We start from the raw sequence: 25,843 nt of genomic DNA, 5'->3' as shown, positions 1-25,843 counted from the left end.
TATTGTTTTAATTGCGAAGGGACACCGGAATAACATTACAATAACACCGGAATAACATCACAATAACACCAGAATAATAGCACAATAACATGCGGTAAAAAAAGGAGTAAAAAAATCAAAGTAGTAAAAAATTCAAACTGACACCTGAATAACATCACAATAACAAATTAAATAATAGTAGAATAACAGCACAATAACACGTGGTAAAAAAAAAAAAGAAAAAAAAAGCATAGTCGTAAAAAAAATCAAAGTGACAGCAAAATAACATCACAATAACAGCGGAATAACAATAACAGCACAATAACATGTGGTAAAAAAAAGAGAAAAAAAATCAAAGTCGTTAAAAAATCAAAGTAATGTTAATAACATCACAATAACAAACAATAACAATAACGGCACAATAATATGTGGTAAAAAAAAGGAGAGAAAAAAATCAAAGTCGTAAAAAAAATCCAGGTAAAAAAAAACACAATAATAGCATAATAACACGAGGTAAAAAAATAAGAGTAAAAAAAATTTCAAGTAAAAAAAAATCTGGTACAAAAAGAAAAAGAAAAAAAGGTAACATAATGAGTAAATTAAAGAAAAACATAAGAGAAAACAAAAATCAAAGTGGTAAAAAAAAGAATAATAACACGAGGTAAAAAAAAAAAGAAAAAAAATTAAAGTAAAAAAAAAAAGTAACATTAGAAAAAAAAGAAAATAAGTAAATGGCAATCGTTTTATATGACATGTAAGATTTGATCTTGGTCACTCATCTCTAATATAATCTAGTGGCTGAGATTCTCCCAACTCACAACTCACCATAAGAACCAAAATCGCCAAATTCAATCTATATATATATATATATATATATATATATATATATAGAGAGAGAGAGAGAGAGAGAGAGAGAGAGAGAGAGAGAGAGAGAGTCGGGATCCGATGAGAACCCCTAAATATTTGAGGATTGAGTAACGGATACAATATCGCGCAATAAACTAAACAATATCACTTAAAAAAAAAGGTAACAAAACAGACACGCACGCCTTTTGAAATTCATAACCGCAACATGCTTTTTCCAACTTCTCACTTTCTCTCTCTAAAACTCAAAAACCACTAAAATTCCCGATTATTAACGCGAATCAACAACAATTTACGAAAAAAAACTAATCATTGTTCAATTCAATTGCATTTTGACCAAAATCAGTACAATTTATGTCTTAATTCTCTCGAGGACTTCAATTTTAGTGAAATCATTGTTAAAATCGAGTATTAGTTAGTTTAAGTATCAAAATTATTGATAAACTTCGTTAATTTCCAATAATTTTCATATAATTGTACAACTTCGTAGTTGTTACTTGAATGTTTTTCTGTTACAGTTGAAATTGCATATTTTCCTCTTTAAATCTGCTAAATTAGCGTTGAATATTGTGCGACTGCGAAAAATTAGGGTTCGACATTGTTCGAAGTGCAAAATAAGTATTTCGTATTGTTTTTATCAATTAAGAATAGGTTTTAACATATTCAATGAAGAAATTTATGTTTAAACACTGTTCCATTGTTTATTTGTGATATTCAAAGTTCGACATTGTTTAATTGTGAAAAATTAGGGTTAAAATCGGTTAAAAACTGTTTAATATAATAAACCGTTTAATTATTCGTTTGAACACTGTTCGATTGTGAAATTGAAAGTTCAAAATTGTGTATTTGTCAAAATAACGGTTGCAAATTGTTTGAATCGCGAAAATTAGGGTTAAACGTTTGGTTAAATGTGAACGAGTACAATTTCATAACACCAATTGAATTTGTTTGACAATGAGGTCCATGAATTGAGAGTTTCGTTTCAAGACAATGAATAACGTTGATATATGTGTTGGCAATGAGGAAGACAAACTTGTAATACAAGTTTACTTGTATGGTTTGATATTGAATCTAAATATTAGTGGTACTCAATCTTCATGAATTTTGTGTAGTTCTATTATTGATAGTGTTTACAAAATACTGAAACCGTATACTCCTTTAAAAATACTTATTACCAGTGACATACAATAGTGATGTTGTTTTGAATAAGGTGTGAAATTATGTCTAATGAAGTGTGATATTGATTCAAATAGAATGGACTTGACTTCAAAACAACCCAAAAAAATACACGAGAAATAGGAGATCAAAAAATGATGAGGTTGAACAACCAATAAAGAGGTCAAAAATTGGTAATGAAAATAAAAGTAAAGTCGATTTAAATGGTGTTACAGGATGAAGTTGAAAAGCATCCTGCCGCCGTGAACAAAAAAAAAGGGCCAACCATCAAAAAAGAAATCAAAGACTAATAGAAACAAAGATGCCGAATTGGTGGTACAGGATGCAGAGGTAGAGCAACCTGAGATCAAAAAGAAGAAGGTGCAACCGTTTCAAACTAAATGTAGGCCACTAAAATTGGTTGAGTTGATTGCCAACTTAAATGAAGAACAAAGGAAGGTCAAGTTTCGATGTTGGCTTTGGTGGATTGTTAGAGTTGAAACTAACAAAAATTCCACATGGAATTAAAAAATGCTGCTCAAAGGCATTTGATCACACAAGCAACATGTTCAAAACAAAAAAATTTGATTTCCTGTTGACGAAAGATGATGTGCATGACATATTTCAACTTCCTCGACAAGGTCGGAAAGTGGACGTCGCTCACATGGGAAACACCACTGCCGTGATGACACAAAGTGAAAAATGCATGGAGGGCAAAGTTTGGATTGGAGAGTACTTGACTCAATTATGGTCAAAGATGTACATGAAAGACTCGATGGAATGTAATGATGCTTTGAGATGAATTTAAAAGAATGTTTGTAATTTACAGCATGTCTATTTTCCTAGCACCGTCTTCAAATAAATCTCTGGATTTGAAACTGGTAAAGGCTGTTGAGCATGTGACAAGGATAAGCCAATTTGATTGGTGTGAATACGTATTTGAGGAAATGGTTAGAAGTGTTAGGGTGTTCAAAGAAGGGGGAAAGTCAACTGTCAGTGGATGCGTAATAGTTATTATGCTAGCATATATGCATAGGTTCGATTTCAAGGGTGATGTTTTGGAACACACTTTACCACTCATCCAACATTGGGAGGATAAAAAATTGTCAAAGAGAGTGGATGATGAGAAAAAAACAAGATCTTTGGGGAATGCTCCAATATCAAGGATTCAGTACCCCATCTGTCAGCACCAAGAAGTCCCTAAAAAAACACCATATTCTTCAGCACTCCCAGAGATATTACATCGACTCGGACGTCGATCATGAAGCTGAAGTGGAAACAAAAGAGGGGTATATGATGGTGAAGTTGCCTAGTGGTGTTGAAACTGATGAACAAATCAGAGCAAGGGCAATGGATGTAAGCACTAATGAAATAAATTTCTAACTGATAATTATTTTAGCTATGATATTAAAATATTATTGTGATATTGTTTTTGAACTAGTGTGATATTGTTTTGAGTCTGCTGTGGTATTATTATGATATTGATATTGAATAAAAGCATTTGCTATCTGATAATTATTTTAGATATGATATTGTTTGATATATTGTATGATATTGTGATATTGTTAATTGATAATTGTGATATAGTTTAGAAAAGCAAATGATATTGAATAACAAATTGTTGTGATATTGATTTTAAAAATGTTATGATATTGTTTTTGCACTAGTGTGATATTATTTGTAGTACGCTGTGATATTGTTATGAAAGTTGATATTAAAAACCTTATTATTGTGTCATATCTTCTTATTATCAAAGAGTCTATTTTAGTGTTTAATATATTTATTTTGTAATTTGGCAAAAATGCTCATGAAATTTATCTACGTATGAAAAGGGACAATGAATTGTTCATAGATAGGTATGTACGTAACATGAGAAAACTGATCACTATGAAAGCAAAGAGTTCAATGGGTGAAGCAACTACATCTACACAATCTGGTGCGAAGGTAGATGGTGCGGAAGATGTTGATCCTAAAGAACATGCTGCTGCTGAAGAAGAGGTTGAGAATCCTGAAAACAGTACAACAGAGACTCAAACGCTGCCTTTCATGAAAGATGTTGGGTATCATAACTTGATGGACATGTTGATAGCGAGGTCATATGAAATGAAGAAAGCAAAAGAAGGGATGCCAGCATTTGATGTTTGGACTGAAATGTTGAAAGTGCAAGACAGAAATTGAACAAAAAATACGGTGGATGTACGATAAAGATCTACGAATAAGTGATGATGACTTGGCATGTGATGACAAACAACAGGATGATGATATTAATGATGTTACTAACTTGGACAGTGGTGATGATGAAGACCAAGATGATGGACTGGATAATGACATGAATTCAAAATTGAATGATGTTATATCCAAAGATTGGTGTAGGAGTAGGAAGTCCCGTTGAAGAGTTGAATCGTGATACACTAAATGAAGAAGACGGTGAAAAACAGTGTGGAAAAATAAATGAGGAGACAGATGTGTTGACACAGCTTGATGAAGGTGTAATCAATGTTGGTTTATGAGGGACCAAGACTGTTGAGAAGGTTCGAAATGAATGAGGAGGTCAAAAAGGGTTGGGAAGACAAAGAAATGTTGAGGACGTAACAAATGTTAAGGAGGGAATTGGAAAAGATGTTGAGGAAAATGTTAACAATGTACCAACCGTTGAGGACCTGAATACTAAGAACGTGGAGTCCGAAAAGAGGTCGGGGAGAAAAATGATGATAAAAGTGTGGGGTCTCATATGAAGGAGGTTCTTCCAAATGTTCAGTTGGAAACAGAGAGAACGTGGAGCATCAATGACTATTTGTTGCACGCAGACAGCATGAACAAAATACCTGAATCGGCAGATATGGTACCTCATAATTTGGGGTGTACTATGGACTGTGGTTTGCCGCAGGATGCTGCACTTGTCTCGATTTCATGGTCGACAGACCATTTATTTGAGACTGTCTTGAAGCGTCGGAAGGAAGTCATGGATTATTGCTTCCTTACAGATCATGCGATTAAGAAGACGTAAGTTTATTTTTTGAATGTAAGACATTAATTAATCTACTACATAAAAATAATTTAAAAACTAATATGCTAATTTTTTTGGAAAATGGTACAGAGAGATTGTCTGTGACTTTGGTATTTACCATAACATACCAAAGAGCGATATTGAGTCTTTGTTGCCTGACACTAAAATAGAAGCAGTGGTTATTGAGGCATGGGCAATATTGCTCAATCAGTTTGAAATGGCGCCAAAAGACAAACAATGACCAACAAGGATTTTCTATGGCCTTGCCCACTCGGTATGGGAAACATAAACCTCATGTGTTCCTTGTGTTTTAAATTACGTGGAAAAATCTGTCAACACGACTAATCAATTCTGTTATAAACAAACAGGGTGGTATGGAGAAAATCTTATTGGTAGATGAAGAAAATGTTGATGAACTGACAAGACTGAAGGAAGACGTATGAAGGACATGGGATATGTGGTCAAATCAATATAAACAGCCACTGAATTTAAATTCAGATATGGTAAGAATTTAAAAGTACTTTTAGTTCGATCTTCGTTAAGTTAATTATCCGATCTTTGTTAAGTTAATTATCCGATATTGTCGAAGTAAGTATTGAAATTGTTTCTTAAATCGGTAGCTATTTTAGTTGTGATATTGTATTATATATTCGTGATATTGTTACTCAAGACTTGTGATATTGTATGCTATGGTCTGTGAATGACAGTGTTATTTTCTATAAAATATTTCTATAGGTGTTCATACCTTTGCTATATGAAGACCACTACATTTGCGTCTGTATTGACACCAAGAGGGAAAAAATGTTCTACTTGGACAACCGAGATTATGATCATTTTGAGGACGAGGAGCATGTACACCTTGCTCATTTAACTGTAAGTACTATATTTAAAAATAAGAACTAAGGATATAATGCTTTTGTTAGCTAAAGATTGAAATTTGATAGTTATTTTTTATAAACATAAACAAGGAGCTGTTTACGGGCACTACCTCAACAGTAAAGGTTATGCAAGTGGGGCGAAAGTACAGGACTATGTGCTGAAAAATGTCGCCTTTGATTGGCAAACAAAAGAGTTGAACCTGGATTGTGGATTATTCATGATGTTCCACATGATGTTTTTTGTGGGTGAAGATTTTAAATGTGAACTGAACGATGAAAAGAAGAGGCAGTTGTACAGGGGGGAGATTGCAGCAACGCTTGTGTTGAGCGATTTAAATAAATGTAGGAGTCAGGTCCTGAGGAAGGTTATAAACCTTAATGCAATCAAAGGGACACTGTTGCCTAAATTAGTAGCAAAGAGGAAAGCGAAGAAGCAAAAGAAAGAGAGGGAAAGGTGGGAAAAAGAATGTTCAAACTCCTGTACAAAAAAAAAAGGTTATTTTCTTCAACACTGACTTATTTTAATTATATATAAGCATTATATATTCAAATAACAAAAATAAATATTTTTGTAGGTGTGGTAGAAGATGGTTCTCGCAAAGGTGGTGGGAAGCGAGGAGGGGGAAATCAGATGGCCTTGGGAGCACATACAACTGTGGTGTGGCAGATTCTAACGTGGAGGTCGTCTCAAGGTTTATGAAGGCTAACAAATCACTGTGTGCAAAGATGTTGACCATGAGGAAACAAGTGCTTGACTACTGCCTATTGGACGACCACAGTTTCCCATTAGAGTATGTTTCTGTGATACTATTTCTTGAAGAGTGTGATATTGTTTTCAGAGTAGTGTGATATTGTTTGCACTATTTAAATTTGATGGTACTTTTATTTTATCATAACTGCTATTTTTTGTGATACTGTTTCTTAAGGGATGTGATATTGTTTTTAGAGAAGTGTGATATTGTGTGCACTATTTTAATTTGGTTTGTGTTAATGTTTGGAGCAGTGAGGTGGTTGCCAAATTCAGTAATGATCAATATCTTGTCAGAAACGATATATTGTCGTTGCTTCCAAATGAGCATGTCAGTAGCAATGTGATTGAATGTTGGTCCCTCATTCTGAACCATATTGAGCACACGAAAAAATGTGAAACAAGTGTGATGTTTTTTGGGATTCGACACATGGTAAGTTGTCCATTTAGTTTGATTAAATATAATCACTCTTTAAAACAAAAATAGGACTTGTAACATATATATTCAAAACAGAAATTAAAACCGAAGGAGCTGGAGACAGGAATTGATTAAAGAAAAGATGTTCGAAGAATGGGACGAATTCATTAGAAGAAACACGCTTCCTCGTAACCTGCAAGCAGATCTGGTTTTTATTCCAATGGTATGGAAAGAGCATTATTTCTGTGTTTGTATAAATTTCAAAACTGAGACAGTGGAAGTGCTGGACAACACAGAGTACCCCGACTGGGAGCAAACACAAATATACAAAGTTGCAGATTTGGTGGTATGATTAATTGATAGTTCTTTAAAGTATTGCTGTATAGTAACATTGAAATAATGGATTCTCTGTGTTTGTGAAATTATTACTAATGGTGAACCGTAATATTTTAGGCGGAGCACATGAGTGACTACTTAGCAAAGAAGAAAGTGGAAAGAGCAGATGCTATAATAACGTTTGATGTTGTCAACATCAACTTCCCTTGGCAAAAGACAGAGATGAACAATACTGAGTCTGGGAACTTCTTAATGATGCACATGATTCGATATGAGGGTGTAATGTTTGAAGCCGACCAACCAAAAAGTGTATAGGCGATACTATCTAGAAAATGGCAAAAGATTGCTTTTAGCTGACATAAATGAGAACAGAACACCTTTGATCGAAAAAGTAAAAGAATTTTCAGATGGGAAGGATGAAATATGGAAGACATTGAAACAACAGAGGAAGAACAACGAAAAGGCGAAAGGTAAGCAGAAAAAGGAAGTACCAATGGCAGAAGTTCAAAAAAAGAGAATGCTGATGTTGTTGTGGAGGAGACAAATAAAGAAGATGTTAAAACAAAGAAAGGAGGATTGTACTAAGAAACCGATTATTAACACAGAATTGCCGATTCTTCGGCAATCTCCTAGAAAAAGGTAAAAACAATTTACAATTGTATAGAAAAAGATAGATAGTAATTAGGACAAAGGTGTCCAGAAATAATAAATGACTGTTGGTATGGATATGCTTTACAGAGGAGCTGATTCCGGAAAAGATGGTGAAGATCGTAGGAACGAACCCGCAGTAACATACAAACGTGGTAGGATTAAGACCGTTGCAAATCCGAAGAACCGCGGTAGAGGAAGAGGAAGGAATTAGGACTACTATATTTGTTAGAACGAAGTTGTAATTAAACTAAAGGGTATGTAATGGTAGTAAAAAAACGAATTTAATGATAACTTTTTATAATGGTAAAGTAGTGATGGCTATTTTGGATGTCATCTAACTGTTGCTAAAGTGTGATATTATTTCACGTTTGGTGTGATATTGTGTAATAGTTGCTGTGATATTGCTTCTCAATATCACACAGGGCTAAAACAATACCACACTGTTTACTTTTAAATATCACTATGGATATGGATTGTTAAATCTGACGTTGATATTGTTTTTAGAATGTTGTGATATTGTTGTGTACACAGGTTGATATTGCTTCTCAGTATCGCACAGTATGTTAAACAATATCACACGGATGTCTAAACAATATCACAAAATGAATATGTTAGTTTAAGTCTTACGTTGATATTGTTTTCACTATGTTGTGATATTGTTGTGTACACAAGTTGATATTGTGTTAGAAAACTGCAGAAGCATATTATGAATTGCCATATTTTGACAACACACAAAACACAATATGTGAAAAACTTAAAGCAAAAGGCATATATAGTAGTCCTGATGTAGTGATACTGTTTAGAGTAAGATGTGAAATATATAAATGTAAGGTGTGATATTGTTTCTCAGTATCAAAAAATACAAAAACAAGACAACTGAGACAAATAAAATAATCAAATATTCTCCGAGTACGAGTACTTTCTATATAAAATAAAGTATAATTTATACTTTAATGAATGTTGTGGTCTATATTAATATACTAGTCATAAAGAATGTCATCTATTTGCTGCTGCTATAATTAATGAGCGCCATCAACAAAAACTCCTTCGACCGATCAACCATCATCAGCATCATCCTCATCTGAACTACCCTGAAAATACAAAAAGGTGAAACAGTGATATTATTTTATATAAGGAGTGATATTATTTCAAATGAAGTGTGATATTGTTTCTATCTCAGAACAATTACAAACAATATCACATTCTGTTATCCTCAAACAGTGATACTGTGTACTACAAAAGTGTGATATTATTTCTAACAAGATGTGGTATTGTTTCTAAAATTACCAGGAAAATATAAAAGAAAGTTGAGACAGATGTGTTGACACATTCTCAAGTTATCCTCAAATAATATCACATTCCGTATCACAAATAGTGATACTGTTTAGTATAAGATGTGATATTATTTTAAATAACATGTGGTATTGTTTCGACTCGTGACCATACAAAGATAGATAAAAAGTTTCATACATAGACTGTTCATGGTGAACATACCTTATTGTCGGCATCAGGTACAAAAGCATTAGGACAGTTACGTTTATCATGGTGAGCCATTTGTTTGCAATTACGACAAAGCCTTTTAGGCTTCTCCGCTTTAGCTATGCATGGTTGCTTTTTGGAGATCATTCTCTTCCCGCTACCCTTGTTCTTTGCCTGACGAGGTGGTAAAATCCTCACCTCAGTTGAGGAACTGCACCCAAGAAGCATCTCCAACTCCTGCTCTTTGGTCATTGACTCTGATTGCAGATTGAGTTTCACCCTGAATTGTTTAAGGGTGTCAACAAGATCAGTGATGTCCTTCGTAGACACATTCTTGAGCACACTGATGGTCGCGTAGAACTCTGACCATAACTTGCACATTTCCATCTTTCGTAAATCAGTGGCATCAAAATCCTCAATTAACTCACCATGTGGACCATAAAGAGGGATCTTATGTGCATTCTTGGTCCACCGCATAAGAATGTATTTATCGGGCAAAGTGTGGACTTGTTTTCCGAGTAAACCCGGGATAATGTGTCTACAAATAATACCCTTCCTGTTGAACAACTTGCAAGAACATTCAACGTCATTCGTTAGAGAATTGTAGACGACTTGGTAGGTCTTCTGCGTTACGCATCAAAGAATACCAATTAATTCTACACCGTTTGCAGGTGGTGTGAAGCCACCAACACTAAGGGAACAAATAGAAGCGAAGCTTCTACTTGAAAATCTGAAAAGCGAGATTTGTATAAACCTTGGAAGCATGAGCTTCCAACTTAAGAGAAGTCGCTAATTGTGGAAGAGTACAATCATCGTCTCTATCAAGTTGTTTTTGAGTATGGCGTCAGACATCAATGGCACTTTGAAACCGCATCAAGAATTCAACAAGTGTACCATGTGCATTTTCAAAACGCTTGAAAAAATTATTCGACTCTCGAACGTTGAGTTGTTCGTAATAGACAACCCATAGGAACATCACGAAAATAAGTCGGATCCATTTCCTCCTTTTTCTAAACATGGTTGACAACCGGAATTACCGTCAAGATTATGCTCATTGACCAACCGACACCACTTTTCTTCAAATTCAAGAGGTTCTAACTCGATCCCAAACAATAGCATTCAAACGGTGACAAAATCAGTCTCTCTCGAAATTGCAGCCCAACCTTATCGCAAGCTTTTGCATGATATGCCACATGCAATATCTGCGCTTAGCATGTTTGAAGACAAAGACGCAAACCCACTTTATTCCAAAGACACCGATCGTTATTATACAAAGTGGCTCTCGCTGTCCCATCACAAACGTGAATATACAATGGTACATATCAACATAAACAATATCACCAGGTGTACAAAACAATATCACATATTGAGAAAAATAAGAACGTCAATGAACAAAAAATATGTACCAAAAGTATGACGAACATGTGATTGAAAGTTTGAAAATACAAAATAAAGAGAGAATACGCAGAAATTTCGAATACGCTTGAAAGTACAAAATTAAGAAGAATAACATACCAGACATCGCAATGAAGATTGAAGACGCAGAGATTTGAGCAGAAAACCTGGAAATCAAACAAAAACGTACCGAATTTTAAGGAAGCACAAAATTAAATTGAAAATAAGAAATAAATAAGAACAAACAGAGTAAGATAAGAACGAAGGCGAAACATAAGGACGAAAAACGGCAATTACGTACCTGAACGAAGGAAATAATTGGAATAATATGATAATTGTGAAGAATGAGCAAGAAAAACTCCGTAAATAAAACAAAAACGTCATCAATTTTAGGAAACACAAAATTAAATTGAAAATAACAAACAAAATCAAGATGAAATTCAAATTATAGAAACGAAAGAAGAACAAACAGAGTAATGTTAGGACGAATTCTAAATTTAGGGATTTAAAAACGCCAATTACGTATCTGAACAAACGAACTAATTGGAATAATATGATAATTGTGAAGAATGACGACGAAAAACGGAGATGACACCTAAATTCTAGGGTTTTCCACCAACAATGGAGGAAGAAGCTACGAGAGAGAGAAGTTGAAGGAGAAGAAGAAAAAGGAGGAAATAACGGTTATTGTAAAACGTAGTTTATATAGGCAACCGTTGTTAAATTACAAATTTGCCCTTCCTTGTTTCCACCCTAAATACCTATCATAGTATTAATCCTCAATCCTCAAATATATAACTAATACTCACATGATCTCATTCCTATATATATATATATATATATATATATATATATATATATATATATATATATATATATATATATATATATATATATATATATATATATATATATAAATGGGTTGAAACGCTGTGAATCCGACACGTGTCAACCCAGAATTAAATACGAGTATTAATTACAGCTGAACATTAAATATAAACATAATAAATGCAGCGTAAATCTCAGTAAATATTAATTATAATTTAATAAATTTTATTATAAAATTTTATTAAATAATTACGTTGATTTGATTATAAATTTATTAAAAAAAAATATTTTGATAAAAATTTTAAATTATAAATAAAAACGTTCATTGCAAAAAATGCTTTCAATCGAGTATACTTTTCATTATATTTATTAACATAATTTGATATGTAGAGATGATTAAAGTGAGCATCTTACAATGTTTCACATTTACGTAAAAAAATATTTTGAGAAAGTTATAAAACTTAGACCATTAATTTTATTAAGAAAAATATATTTTAAAGAGTCATTGTATATATTAAAAACAAAACTTAAAAAAAAAACTACTAAGATATAAGTTTTTATAGTGTGGGAACGAAAAAAATTATATTTCGACAAAATGAATACATATGAGATTTTGAGAGGTTTAAATACTATGATAACGAGTATGTATGTACACAGTGATCACGAATGAGTTTGAATAATTAAAAGAAAAGTAATGATTATTATGTAATATAATATTATATAGGATTTTTCTACGTGATACCCCGTGTTTCTTCGCATTCTACCTGATACCCCTATATTTTTGAAAATATAAGTGGTATCCCTAAATATAGTAAAATGTTCTAAAAATACCCAATCTACTAAAAATCACGTTTTAATATGTTATATTTTGTAAAGAAAATATGTTTACAATTGAGTAGACGATGTTTATGTTAATGACATGACAAATTATTGCCAAAAAAATCAATAAAAAATGTGTAAATTAAACATTCTAAAGAGGCGGATTAGAGCATTTTGGGTATTTTAAGATGTTTTTATCATGTTTAGGGGTACCACGGGTATTTTTGAAAAACGAGGGGTATCACATAGAATTCGAATAAGTACAAGGGTATCATGTAGAAAAACCCTATTATATAAACAACATGAAAAAGTAAAATACACATTAGATTTTTCTTTAATATCTTTAGTTAAATATGTATACGTCAAGAACAAAACATTAGTTATGACAAACTAGATATTACTTTTATTTAAATATTTTATACGTTATCTTATAAAAATGATACGTGATAAACATCGTTATATATAGTTGTTAAAAAAAACAAAAGGTGCAAATTTCTGATAGATATGTTTGACACATAGCACATGTAAGACACAACCAAAACATTTGAATAAGTTTATTTTGGGCCATATATGTTTGATACATAAATATCAAACGTTATACATACAAAATTAAAAATTGCATAAAATTATATTCACATCATTTTGAATAAATCTTTTAACTGATTTGGAACATAACGTATCGTGAAATGATATAATTTGATACCTTAATATTGATTGTTGCATTATTCGAATAAATTTTATTTTAATTAATGTGATAATTTGATCAGTTACAATTTTTTTTGTAAAACGTTGATCATGCGTAATTAACTATAACTTAGTATTAGTTTACTTAAAATTATATGAATTTTATTTTAAAACACTGAACTTAAACCTAAAAAAATAAAATTTGAGAAAAAAATTAATTTATTTTTATTTATAGGTAAAAAAAATTAAAGGTTATATACGAATTATATTATTTTTCTTCAATTATAATAATAAAATTTTAAAACAGGGCGTGCGAAGCGCGAGATACTACCTAGTGGATTTGAAAGATGAAACAGAATAAAAGTAACAATAGTACCAAAAAAGGACCAAAAAAAGGTTCTGAAGGTAACAGAATTAGCAGCGTCATAAATGAATTAATATTAGTAATAAAAATAATATAACTACAAGCGGTAGTGGTAAAATTAACAACAATATAAGCGTGTCATGAATGCATCAATATTAATTGCAAGAGTAGTGAAGTTAACAATAATACTTATTGTGAATTGAAAATTTATAATCTAAATAAGTTAAGGCAATTTTATTCATACAAAATAAAATCTAAAAGAGTAATAATTTATATGACGAGTGGGGACACTAAAATATATATAAATGTATTAAGTATATATTAATAATGATTAGATACACCGTGTAGCATTCGTTTTACAAATTTAGTAAATGATTTTGTTTAAAAAAAATTATAACAAACCTGTGAAAATATACTAGTAACTACTCTATTTATGGCATGTTTGGCAACTTGTAATTGGAATTGAATCCCGTAATTGGTACATTTCAAGTGTTTAGGAACCTCTAAAATTTGGAATTAGAATTGGACTCAATTCCTTACCAATTCCAACCTAGTTAAAATTTGAGTCTCTCAAATTCCTACCATATAGTAGTTATTTCAATTCTATCACTATTTACGTCTTTTTTATATGCAAATTTAATCGCAATATTTTTATTTTCTATATTTTTTTTCCGATCGCAAATATTTTCCATGAATTTGTTTCAAATAAAATTAAATTTCCCGATGACCTCGACCAATATCGGTCCCACCCAATTCCAATTCCATAAGTTTCCCAAACGAACTTTTGGAATTGGACTTGGAATTGAATGCAAACATTTTTATTTTACAATTGAAATCATGAAAATGAAATCAATTCCTCCTTTCCAAACACTACCTTAATTAAAACAAAGAAACCCATTACCTTCATCTTCTCTTTTTGTTTAGATTCTTGTAAACACTAACATAAAAATAGTTGCCCCAAAACTCTTGTTTACCTTATTTAAACGAGAATCCTAGCCTATAATGTCCAATCGAAGTTGTCTTTCAAGACCAACTAATCTTATGGTTTGTCATCTTTGATACTATAATATAAGGTATTAATACTAGGTTTTCTTTAAAAACTCAAATTCTTAAATTTTAATTTGTATATAAAATATGTAAACTTACATGCATGTCCTTATTTATCAAGATCTTGACAAGAAAAACAAATTTCTCAAAATTTAAAGTTTTAGTTAGTGTTAAATTTACATGCATGTCAATTTCTAGTAAGATCTTGATATAAAAACAATTTTTCTTTAATTTCTAGTTAAAAACGAATTTATTTGAGTTATTATTAAGTGGTGTAACTAAAAATTTTATTGTCGTATGGTATTAGTGATTTTGCCGTGAAGAAGGGCAGGCGGATCAAACGAACTGTTTTCGGCGCTTGGCTGAAGCTGTCTCAAGACCGGAGCTTCGATCAAGTTTATCAAACCCCTTAATAGGCTGGGTAAATTAACAATTTTATTTAATTATTTTATAAGCTTGCATGTTGATTAGTTTGGGTGATTAATTGTTAAATGTTGTTGCATGTGTTTAATTGTGTATTATGAATATAATTTTCACTCAAATCGACAAATATAAATGGGCGAGTTTGAAAGGAGATTTTTTTAATGGTATACATCGAATGGTCTTTGAGAAAACGCTTGATTTTCCAAAATTTTAGTCTTTTCAGTAGTATATATACAACTATAATATATGAGGCATAATATTATAATGGTACATGGTAATAATGGTATAAACTTTTGGGTGTAAGATATTCAATAAAATAAATAAGTATTTTATTAATATTTAATTAAGTTATTTTATGGAAATTAAGTTGGTCCATTGTATGGTGGAATTTACGTAGGATTCTGTTTCCACTATTATCTCCCATAACTTACCATTCACAATTTAGGAAACTGTTTAGTTGACTCTTTGATGGCAAGAGTCTATATAAGGGGAATATATTTATTCTGATTAAGGTTCACCAATCCTACCTCATTAAGAAAATACACCATCTAAATTGTAAGGCTGAGGGTTTGGAAACCAAGTCAGATTTGGGGCATAAGAAATTGGGTTATTCATTAAGACGGATCAATTATTTCAAGCAATGGCTGGAGGTAATAATCGATCTCTTTTATCGCTTCCGCATTCAGTTTATACATGTTCATTATGAGACTAGCTAGAACATGTTAATTTTAGATTATAAAACTTACAGTTGGTATCAGAGCATTAATCGCCTATGTCTTACTTGAATATGAAAACCTAAATTTTAGTACTGCCTTTGTATGCGATCTAGATTTTATTTTGGGATTAAAATTAAATCTTGTTCGCTCTCTTATACGCAATCTGGAAAATTTATGCGTTTGAATCTTCATATTTTTGTCGTGGTCTATGTTATTGTGTTGGACCATTAGTCCTAATTAGTTGTTTTGATAATGACAGTAATGATTTGTATGTGGACTTAATATTATAAACATATGCGTGTAATTGTGTGCTCAAGTCTTAATATAGAAAAGAACAATTACAATGACGCAAGCTTGAAGTTTGGCCCAAGGAGGTATAACTTCAAAAAGAAGCAAGCTTGAAGTTTGGACCAAGGAGGTACAACTTCAAAGACATTTGATCGTAATATTCAAGATCAAGATCAAATAACAACCACAAGACTCAAGATGAGAGACTTGTGAAGAGACGATTCGTTCTTCAAGATCTTCAAGATTAGATAGTATAGGTCGTCATCCGGTAATGGTTTTACTTTGTTTGATTTAGAGGTTAGTAAAGTTATGACCTCATAGCCATAACTTTACTGCTAGACAAAAATGATGCGTTAATTTTTGGAAAATATATTTTTAATGTTTTATAAGAATAAGAGAGTATTTATATAATTGGAATTATTTAATTAGAATTTAAGTTGGATGAACTATTGGTTTGTAACACGATATTTATGTCGTCATGCAACCTAGGGTTTCAACTAAATTGTATCTCGATTTGTTGTGAACAAGTGGAGACCAAATTGGACTCATGAGAGCCCAATGATGGTCCGGCCGAAACCCTAGAGGCCGAACCACCAAACCCTAGCCTCCTACTTGTTCGTCAAGTTATTTAGGGTTTCACACCTTCCAGAATATTCCAAACCCTAATCTAAAAACTATAAATACCTCTCTTCATTCAACAATTATTGGTGACACACATCTACAACTTTCAAGAGAAAAATATTTAAGCAAAAATTATTTGAGCTTTAATTCTTATTTTATAAATTGCTTATACAAATGTTGCGCATCATATTTGTCAATCACTCAAAGGAAATCGTTATAGGATACTAAGTACACAAAGATATTATAATCACTCGCATAACGTGAGATTAGTATTTATCGTTGTGCTTTTCTTATTAACGTAAGAGCAATCTAGAGTATTTAGCGATACGCAATCTGAGTTATAATCATAGTGTTGATTATACGAGGGGATTGATAATTTTTGTAATCCGTAGAAAGGTACTAAAAATTATTAATCGAGAATAGCGGACGTAGGTTTCGACTTGTGAAAGTGAACCACTTCAAAAATCCTGTGTGTCTCTCTTTCTCTCTTTCTTGATTTTTGTTATTTCGATTTTGCGTTTATTATTAGTAAATTAATTACTTGATTTTAATCAATAAAATCAAATAATTAATCTTACATCATATATTTCGAAAAAGTGGGCATCGTTTTTAATACTCAATTCACCCTCCCTCTTTCGTATTCGATCAATAGACTCCTCAATTGGTATCAGAGCCTCGTGCTCTTCATAGCCTAACAGCTAGAGTCTGATCTTTTTTTTGAGTCTATTTATCGTTTTTCCGCTGCATTTATTTTTTTATCAAATGGATTCCAAACACCTTAAGTGTCCTATATTCAATGGGAAGAACTATGGTTTATGGAAGAATATGATGACCCATTTCATTAAGGGTAATGATTGGGAGTGCTGGTTGATTATCAAGAATGGTCCGAATAAGATCTTACTTGCAACCACTTATGGCACTACCGTCGAAAAGAAGGAAGAGGATTATATTGAGGCGGATTATAAAAAGGCTGAGAAGAATTCAAAGCAATAAGTTTGTTGCAAAACGGTATGATTTAAACTGAATTCGATCGTTTCTCAACCAGTTCATCTGCCAAGGAAATATGGGATGGTCTAGAATTAGCCTATGAGGGAATGATATGTGAATTATTTACACCTTATTTCCCTCTTTCTTTGACGCATTCCGGCTCATAACGAGTCGGTTTCGTGTGCCTTTCCTTGCATTTGTGCCCGATCCCCGTACTTGTCATTTTGTGTGCCCTTTTGTAGGAACCGAGTCGAGTATGAAGGAATTGGGGCAAGAAAAGGCATTCTAATGCCTTTACATGAAGAAAAGGGAGATGAAGGATTTTTGAAGAAGAAATCCTCTGCCCAGCGGAAGCGGCCGCCCACCGGCACCGGGGATATGGCTATATGGAGAAAGTGGAGGAAACCAACCAAGAGAGTGTTCTCTGCGGCGAAGAGTTTGGCCGCCCACCGGCGGGAACACAAACCCATACTTAGAAAATTTCAAGAAGTTTTTGGGCAAAAGTTGTGAAGACGCTGGCTGCAACACGGTAGCCGGCGGCCGGCAACCCGGCAGAGGGCACCTGTCATGAAGAATTGGAAGAAAATCTCAAGAAGAGGAATTCTCTTCCGGGCAGCAATGCCCACCGGCGAGGAATTCATGAACCTCAATTTTCCTCGCTTTTTAACGAATGCGCTGCCAAGACGGAGGCCGGCAGCCGCCCGCCTAAGACAGAGCACTTTACACGCAAATGGGCTTTTCCATTCTTTCCTCCCTTAATCCAATGATAGCCTATAAATACCCCCTCCTTAAACCCTTTTGCACATAACCCTAGATCTGAGAACTTTCCTTATTAATTGTAATCCTTTCTTAATCAAGCACTAATCTTTCCTTAATCTTTCCTTAATATTTAGTAAAACTAGTAATTGTTAGTTAGAATCAATAGTTTACTCTTGTTCTTTGAAGTTTGTATTGGGGATTTTGAAGGGTTTTCCTTCTTATTAATCAATCAAGCATTCATCTTTCCTTTTGTTGGTATAATTCCTCTCCTTTATTTTACTTGTTTATCATTTGTTTACATTTTCCTTGTCTTTTGATATTGCTATAACATTCATCATGTCTCCTCCTTGTGTTGTTTGCTTTTCTTCTCTATTTAGCATAATTTCCCTTAACATGAGTGAGTAGATCCCTTCTAGGGTTTAGGGTGATTCTTTATGGAATTTATGGGCATGATTCTTTGAATATTTTGGTCTTTGGTGAAATTGTTTAACTTTCCTATTCATTGCACTCAAGGTGTTTGTTGATTTGCTCAAGTGAAAGCTTTTGCCTTTCTTTCATTATTGCTTAATTCTCCCTTGGAATGAAAGTTTTTGGGGGTCTTGATGTTTGTCTAGGAGGGGTGTGATACTTAATGAAAATTAGTAACCACCTTTAAGATAGCCAAGACATTGGTTCTTCATCTTAGGTTAATCTCTCACCATTGACCCTTTTTGATCTTCATGTTTGCCCCTAAATATTTAAATATTTCAATTATATCCGTTTTAGCAAACAAATGATTGAACCGATTTAAGCTAAAATCTACTTGTGAATTGAACTTGATAAGCTTCAAGCATTACACTTGATATGCTGCAAGCCAAGTTCAAGCATTGTATTGTCTTTATCTAAACTCGGGCTTAAATCAGTTCGGTTGCTACCTTTAGTTTTGTTGTGTATCTGATGGCCGGATTTTAGTCGTCGTTTCCGATATCAAACAGAATTTATAAAACCCAATAAAAGTATTATTTATCGGGGTCGAACCACAAGGATGGAGTGGAATTGCACTTAATATGTTTAAGTCTAAGTTTATTAAAAAAGAAAGGAAGTTGGTGAAATTAATTAAACTAAAGCTAGAGGAATTAAAAACAAGTTGATTAAGATAATGGGATGTAAACAATTGATAAAAGCTAGGGTCTTTGGGTTCCCCAAGCAAGTCAAGCTAAGTATGGGTATTATTGGGTCTTGGGTAATTATTGGCCTAGAAGAACTAATTTCTTAGACTCTCTTAAAGATGAACACAAAATCTTCACAATGCATCCAAACTCATCAGAAACACACTATCAAGCATCTATGTAAACTTTCATTCATCTAGATACTAATCATAAATTGGACAAATGCATGAACTTTCATACACACATTTCAACAAACACCTTCTATGCATGTTTACAAAGACCAAACAATTTACCCAATAGACCAAACATCAACAACCCATATTCATAGCCTTAATCCCCACTTAGGTTCCCTTTAAACCAGAGGGAGTCACTACTCACACATAGTTGAAAGACAAATGTAAACAATTGGAGAAAAGCAAGCAAACATGGTGATAAACATGATATTAAATGAACAACAACTAAAGAGGAAATGGAAATGTAAAGAATTGAAGATTTAAACTAAAAGGAGACAAAATTGTACCAACAAAGAGGAAAGATTGAATCTTTGATTAATAATTGGAAGAAGTTCTTCAACAATCTTCAATTACAAGCCAAAAACCCAAGTGTAAACTATCCAACTAAAGTAGATCTAGGCTAAATTGTTAAGTAATTAAGGTTTAATTATGGAAAGAATACAACTTGGATTAAGGAAATTTGCATAAAATTAGAGAGTTTTCAGATCTAGGGTAATGTGTCTAAATGAATTAGAGAGGGGGTATTTATAGTTTACAACAATTTTAAGTGTAAAAAATTGCAAAGGAAAGAAATATCAGTCGGGGCTGATCGGCTGCCGGTGCTGCACCCAGTTGGGAGATCCCTGTAAGTTTTGCTTCAATTCATTGGTCATTGGATGTTCCCAGCCGGCCCACCGGCTCGGGATCCTCTACATTTCTTCTCAATTTTTGAAGTCGCCAGGTGTGCACAGCCGGTGGCCCACCAGGCTGTGAATCTCCTAATCCTTTGCTTCTATTTTCTTTCTTTGCTCACGGGAAGGACGCCCAGCCGGTTTGGGCCGGTAGACTGACTGGGAGGCTCTTCTCAGCTTCTTCTCCTCTTCTTTCCTATGCAATCTTCAAAACTTCCTAGCTTGCTCCCATTTCTTCCTTTCCGTCTCATATCCTACAACATGAGACACAAAATCATAGAACGGGAAATTGGGAAACAAAATGTAGGTAATAGGCATCAAAATCGTCTCAAAATTGACCAAAATGCATAGAAATAAGGGAGAATTACGACCAAATTAACGCATATCAAAATTCCCCACACTTAAGTCTTACTCGTCCCCGAGTAAGTGAGCAAACTTTTTTACTCTTATTCACCCCTCTACCTAACTTACGCTAATAATATTCGATGAAAGACAATTAACGGGCCTTCTCCGTCTCTTCAACTCACAATGAAACACAATGAGGTATGTTATCCCTTGCAAAACAAGTGGGGGCTTGCGGAAAATTTTTGACACATCCAACATTTAAGCACGAATCAACATATAAGATGCATCACAAAAAGTCAAGCGGCTTTCCTCATCTAAGCGGCCGTTTTGCTTTCAAAAACCGAACAAAGGGAGTCATTAGTGGAGGATGTCGTCTCAAGGTCTCACCAAGGTGTTTATCCCTTAGTTCTGGCTCAAGTAGCCAACATTGACAACACGCAGAGCCTTAGAAACTAATTCTAGGCGGGAAAGGGGAAGTACTTGACTATACTCCCAAGAATGACATGACACACACAAGATTCGACTCCATATCAAACCCTTGACCAAAGAAGACCCAAGGCTGACTCTCACGGGTTTCACTAGTCACTCAATGAAGAATCGGGTGATTATTGTGACAAAAGTAACCAAAATCACTCCACTAACTCGACTTGTGAAGCATGCCCGCATTCTAATATGGTACTCCATCCAATATCCGCAAGAGAAATGTCAAAATGATTCACATACAAGCGAGACAACCGGGTTGTAACGGGACTTGGGTTAGGTGAAAAGGGGTTGGTGCAAACACCATTTTAGGACATGTGGGGCTAAGGATCGAGGAGTCGCCATATCTAACCAATTCACTAAACCATACCCAATGCAAAAGAATTCCTTCACAAAATTTGGCAAAGATTACCATTTCCAAAAATCATTCATTTCTTTTCGAAACAAGATCAATTGCAAATCCATCAAACCTTTATTGGACACAAATACAATATTCTTTTATTTTTGTTTTTCATTTCATTTTTTTCTCTTCTCTATTTGATTTTCTTTGTTTCATTTTCCAACACTTGTAACCTTCTTATTCAAGCAAAATGAGCCAAAATTGAAGAACCGACACACACATGTGATATCTAAGATTATACACCCCAAGGAGAGTCAATTCCGACCCAAATACACTTCCACAAATGGACTACAATGACGAAATACTCAACAAAGGTGAGTTGTTTATGGGATATAGAAACGACAAGGCTTAGGCTCAAAATGGGTTAACAAAAGAAAAAAATGACTCAAGGGTATAATAAAGGCTTATTTGGCTAGAGTGAGGTTACTTTATTAAACAAAATCGTGTCAATATGCACTTCAACATTTCTACGGTATCAAGGAATGAGCTCCATACTTATGCGTTTTGACATGACATACCACGCTAGGAGAACTACTCACAAATACCTAACGGGACCGGTTTGATGGACCGGCCATATGGAGGCTCTATCCTTACATTTGAGTAGCTATGTCGGTCCTAGGTCAAGTCTCTGGCCTAATACGGTCTCACAGGGTGGTCGCAACTTGGTTGTTAATATAACAACCCGAATTTTCAGGACTTTATTTAATATAAGTCGAAAACAGGAAACAGCGGAACATACATTACATATCCGAGTCATTACTATTCTCTACTAACCCAAAAATAATGAATATTAAATATTACAGTTGTTTCTAACAATTTACAACACGTTCTAATAAAAATATATCTAAATCCCATTTTCAGCTTCGCCTATCTCGGGAGTGGTCTGTCTCCACAAAACTGATAAATCTGACGTTTTTAAAATTTGTAAAGGTTTTATAAGAAAAACAACAAACGTCGGGTGGGTAGATTAACTTCTTTAAACAATCAAGAACATAACATAAACAATCATTATCAGCATATATAATAGAATTATACGCCCATACTTTTAACACATAATTTTTGAGAAAACAAACAAATTTTTCAATGCCGTATTGTTTTTAGCAACATTTTGTCACGATATACCGGCCAATTACTGTACACGTCTGTAACACCCCCATATACCAAGGAGCCTTAACAAGACCTTCCCTAGCATATAAGGGCATTACCATCTCGGTTGCCCGAGGACAGTAATCATCAAATGTCAATAAAAGAACAATTAAGATTTATTACAAGTGCTTAACAAAACTAAAGGTATACCAAAGGTGCAACTCAAACTACTATCAGCTATGTGAACTATACTTCTGTCGTGACTCGTGAAAGACTCATCCCGCCAAGCACCCAGCTATCATCCAAGACATCACCTGCTAAGACTGACTACTCACCATAAGGGATCACGGCAGACACAACAGAAACAAACAAGACAAAACCACACAAGGTCAGTAACTGAGGAAAGTACACCGATAACTGCCGTCACAATACAGATACAACAAAACACATACAAGCCTTGTCTCCTCCAATCAATCACAATCACCGACTTTCCACTGGACCAACCCTGCTAGTGGGAGACCACGGCCGTTCCCACCTAAGCCCTGCTCATCAAATCGAGCGATAACCCATGTCCATTAATGTGCACATCCCTTCTGTGGAGGATTCCACAGAAGGCGAATCAAGGGCGTGAAGCCACTCCCGCAAGTGACTCCACTCAGCCAGGGACGCACCCCGAAGGTCACAGACAGTTATACAATAATCACAATACTTTACCAACAATCACCAATCAGAATCCAATACGACAATTACTCAACAATAACGACAACCAATTACCTCAACCAACACACCATACCGACACTAACCAACCAAATCACATTCACAGACACACTAGACAACCAACAGTACTGAGTAGACGAACCTACCTTTAGCCAACCGCAGCGACTCCACGTCCGATCACATGATACCCATCAACCAAGCAATACACCTATACAAACAGCACAATCATCTATCATTATTACTACAACCCTAACTGAAAACAATCAACGAGAATGATGACGATGATTATGACATACCTACGCATAGCAAACCGGCGTCAAGACCGCTACCCGACTCAAGCAACCCACCCCCATGGTACAAGCATCCTCAAGGGCTCCAATGGAAGGAACTATCGTGAAGGGAAGGAGAAGAGACGACATCTAGGTTTATGGAAGAGAGGCGGAAATAAATTGAGGTTTCACAAAACACGATTTATAAATCCTCGCTGTAAACACGATACTCGATCGAGTAACCGACTTACTCGATCGAGTGACCGCTATTCGATCGAGCCCCAAAGCTACTCGATCGAGTAACCTCCGCTAGATCGAGTGACACACTGACTAAAGCTCACACCATCACCAGACATTGCTCGTAAGGTTTTCGAAGGTCAAGACATGCGTCTAAGGTCAGTCAACGGGTCCCTAAAAGGACGGGTACTACAACGTCCCCACTATATGACCAATAGTTGAAACTTGTATGATAATCATATATCGCCAATCACACTGATACCAGGGGCTTACATTTATAACCCATGTTTACCGTGGTGACATAAGCACGTTTAAAACAAAATTCGTCTACTCATCTCCAGGGTCGAATGCCGGTGCATGGGGTTGACAGGCCCGCACCACGGACTACTCACCACCCGGCTAGTTATCCCCGAGATCTACCACATATCATCAAGATCTTCGGAAACCCAGATGCGATCCACCTAACACGTACGAGACTGATTAGGTCCCCACCTAAAGTATGGCCACACTCCCGCCTACTCTCGAGTCTAAGGATAGGTCCACCAAAGACCCTTTGTACGCACGGACGGTTTTATACGGTTAAGCTAATTGCTATTCTTCCATGTCATTACGTACATAATAGTAACAACATGCTTTCCCGCTCAATGAGCTTTCGACTTCAACCCTAAAAATGCCAAAGAAATATGAAGTATTTTGAAATTCAATTTTTAAAATATTATGTGTTACAATTCCAAATTCCAATTAAATTTCTTTTCTTGATAAAATTTTGTTGGAACCACGGGTTTGTCCCTAATTATAAGCCGGGATTTGGCTGCGAAGTTGGTTAATACTACAAGTGAACCACAAGACGATCAAACCAAGTTTAATCAATTCAACTCAGGGACGGTCATAGACCCTTGGTTGTTAATTGATTGTAAAATGGCTTCCTACTTCAGTTTTTACTAGTCCAATTTATATAATTGAGTTTATTAACTAAATAATCCAAGTAAAGAAAATTTGACTGAAAGTGGAAATTGACTTCTTTTAAAATTCCGATTTGATACTATTTTTATAATCGATTAATAATAAGGAGATTAAAGAAGTTTCCTTATTCAATTAGGTTTACTCTACTATGAAATTTATTAATTGAAAAATTCAAGTTGAGACGATTTGTCCGAAAGAGTTTTACAAGACCTTTGCCAAAATTCTGATTTAGTACTTCTATATTTGGCTAATAATATGATAGGCAAAGAGAACTCGGTTTTAGTGAGAACTTAAGTTTTGAATAAAATTATATTTAAGCCTTTGAAAATTTGACTTTAATTCGCAATTTGAATAAAATGCTTTGATTGAGAAATTTCAAAAGGAACTATTTTAGTCAAATCCATTTACCTAAGGTAAAAATAATTGGTACTTAAATCCTTGTCAAAGTTATGTAAAAATAATTGTTATCAAATGGTGACTCATAAAATAAAATTACCTCTAAATCGACACAACTTAGTATTTGAAATTGTACTAACGATATTGTATCAGGCCTAAACGATCGTCAAGGTTCTAAAATTCTAACTCGGTCGTAGAAAATAAAGTAGGTCTTTAAATTATTACATTTTTGGAGGGTATCGATGGTCAAGTCTCGCAAACAATAATTAAATCACATTCTTTTAAAATATAAATAATATAATAAAAGCCAAAAAAAATTAATAAATTACAAGGTCTTAAATTATACATGAAATTACATAAAAACAAATAATAACACATTAACACAACATAGAAGACGGAAATACTAAAATAATCTTATCAGTCGTTTTATAACATTTGCAGAGAACATTAAA

At 34.0% G+C, this 25,843-nt stretch overlaps 1 protein-coding gene across 1 annotated transcript; it reads right to left on the bottom strand.

Moving 5' to 3' along the window:
• Positions 1-9,038: 9,038 nt before the first annotated feature.
• On the bottom strand, positions 9,039-10,009 carry LOC141621275 (uncharacterized). Its single transcript, XM_074437904.1, has 2 exons — positions 9,531-10,009; positions 9,039-9,127 (listed from the first exon to the last, which is right to left on the bottom strand). The coding sequence occupies exons 1-2, from the start codon at positions 9,990-9,992 to the stop codon at positions 9,092-9,094; spliced, it is 498 nt and encodes a 165-aa protein (XP_074294005.1). The 5' UTR covers positions 9,993-10,009; the 3' UTR covers positions 9,039-9,091.
• Positions 10,010-25,843: the final 15,834 nt, after the last annotated feature.

This window comes from Silene latifolia, chromosome X (genome assembly GCF_048544455.1).
Source record: "Silene latifolia isolate original U9 population chromosome X, ASM4854445v1, whole genome shotgun sequence".
Classification (NCBI taxonomy): domain Eukaryota; kingdom Viridiplantae; phylum Streptophyta; class Magnoliopsida; order Caryophyllales; family Caryophyllaceae; genus Silene; species Silene latifolia.
This window is presented reverse-complemented; position numbering and strand designations above follow the sequence as displayed.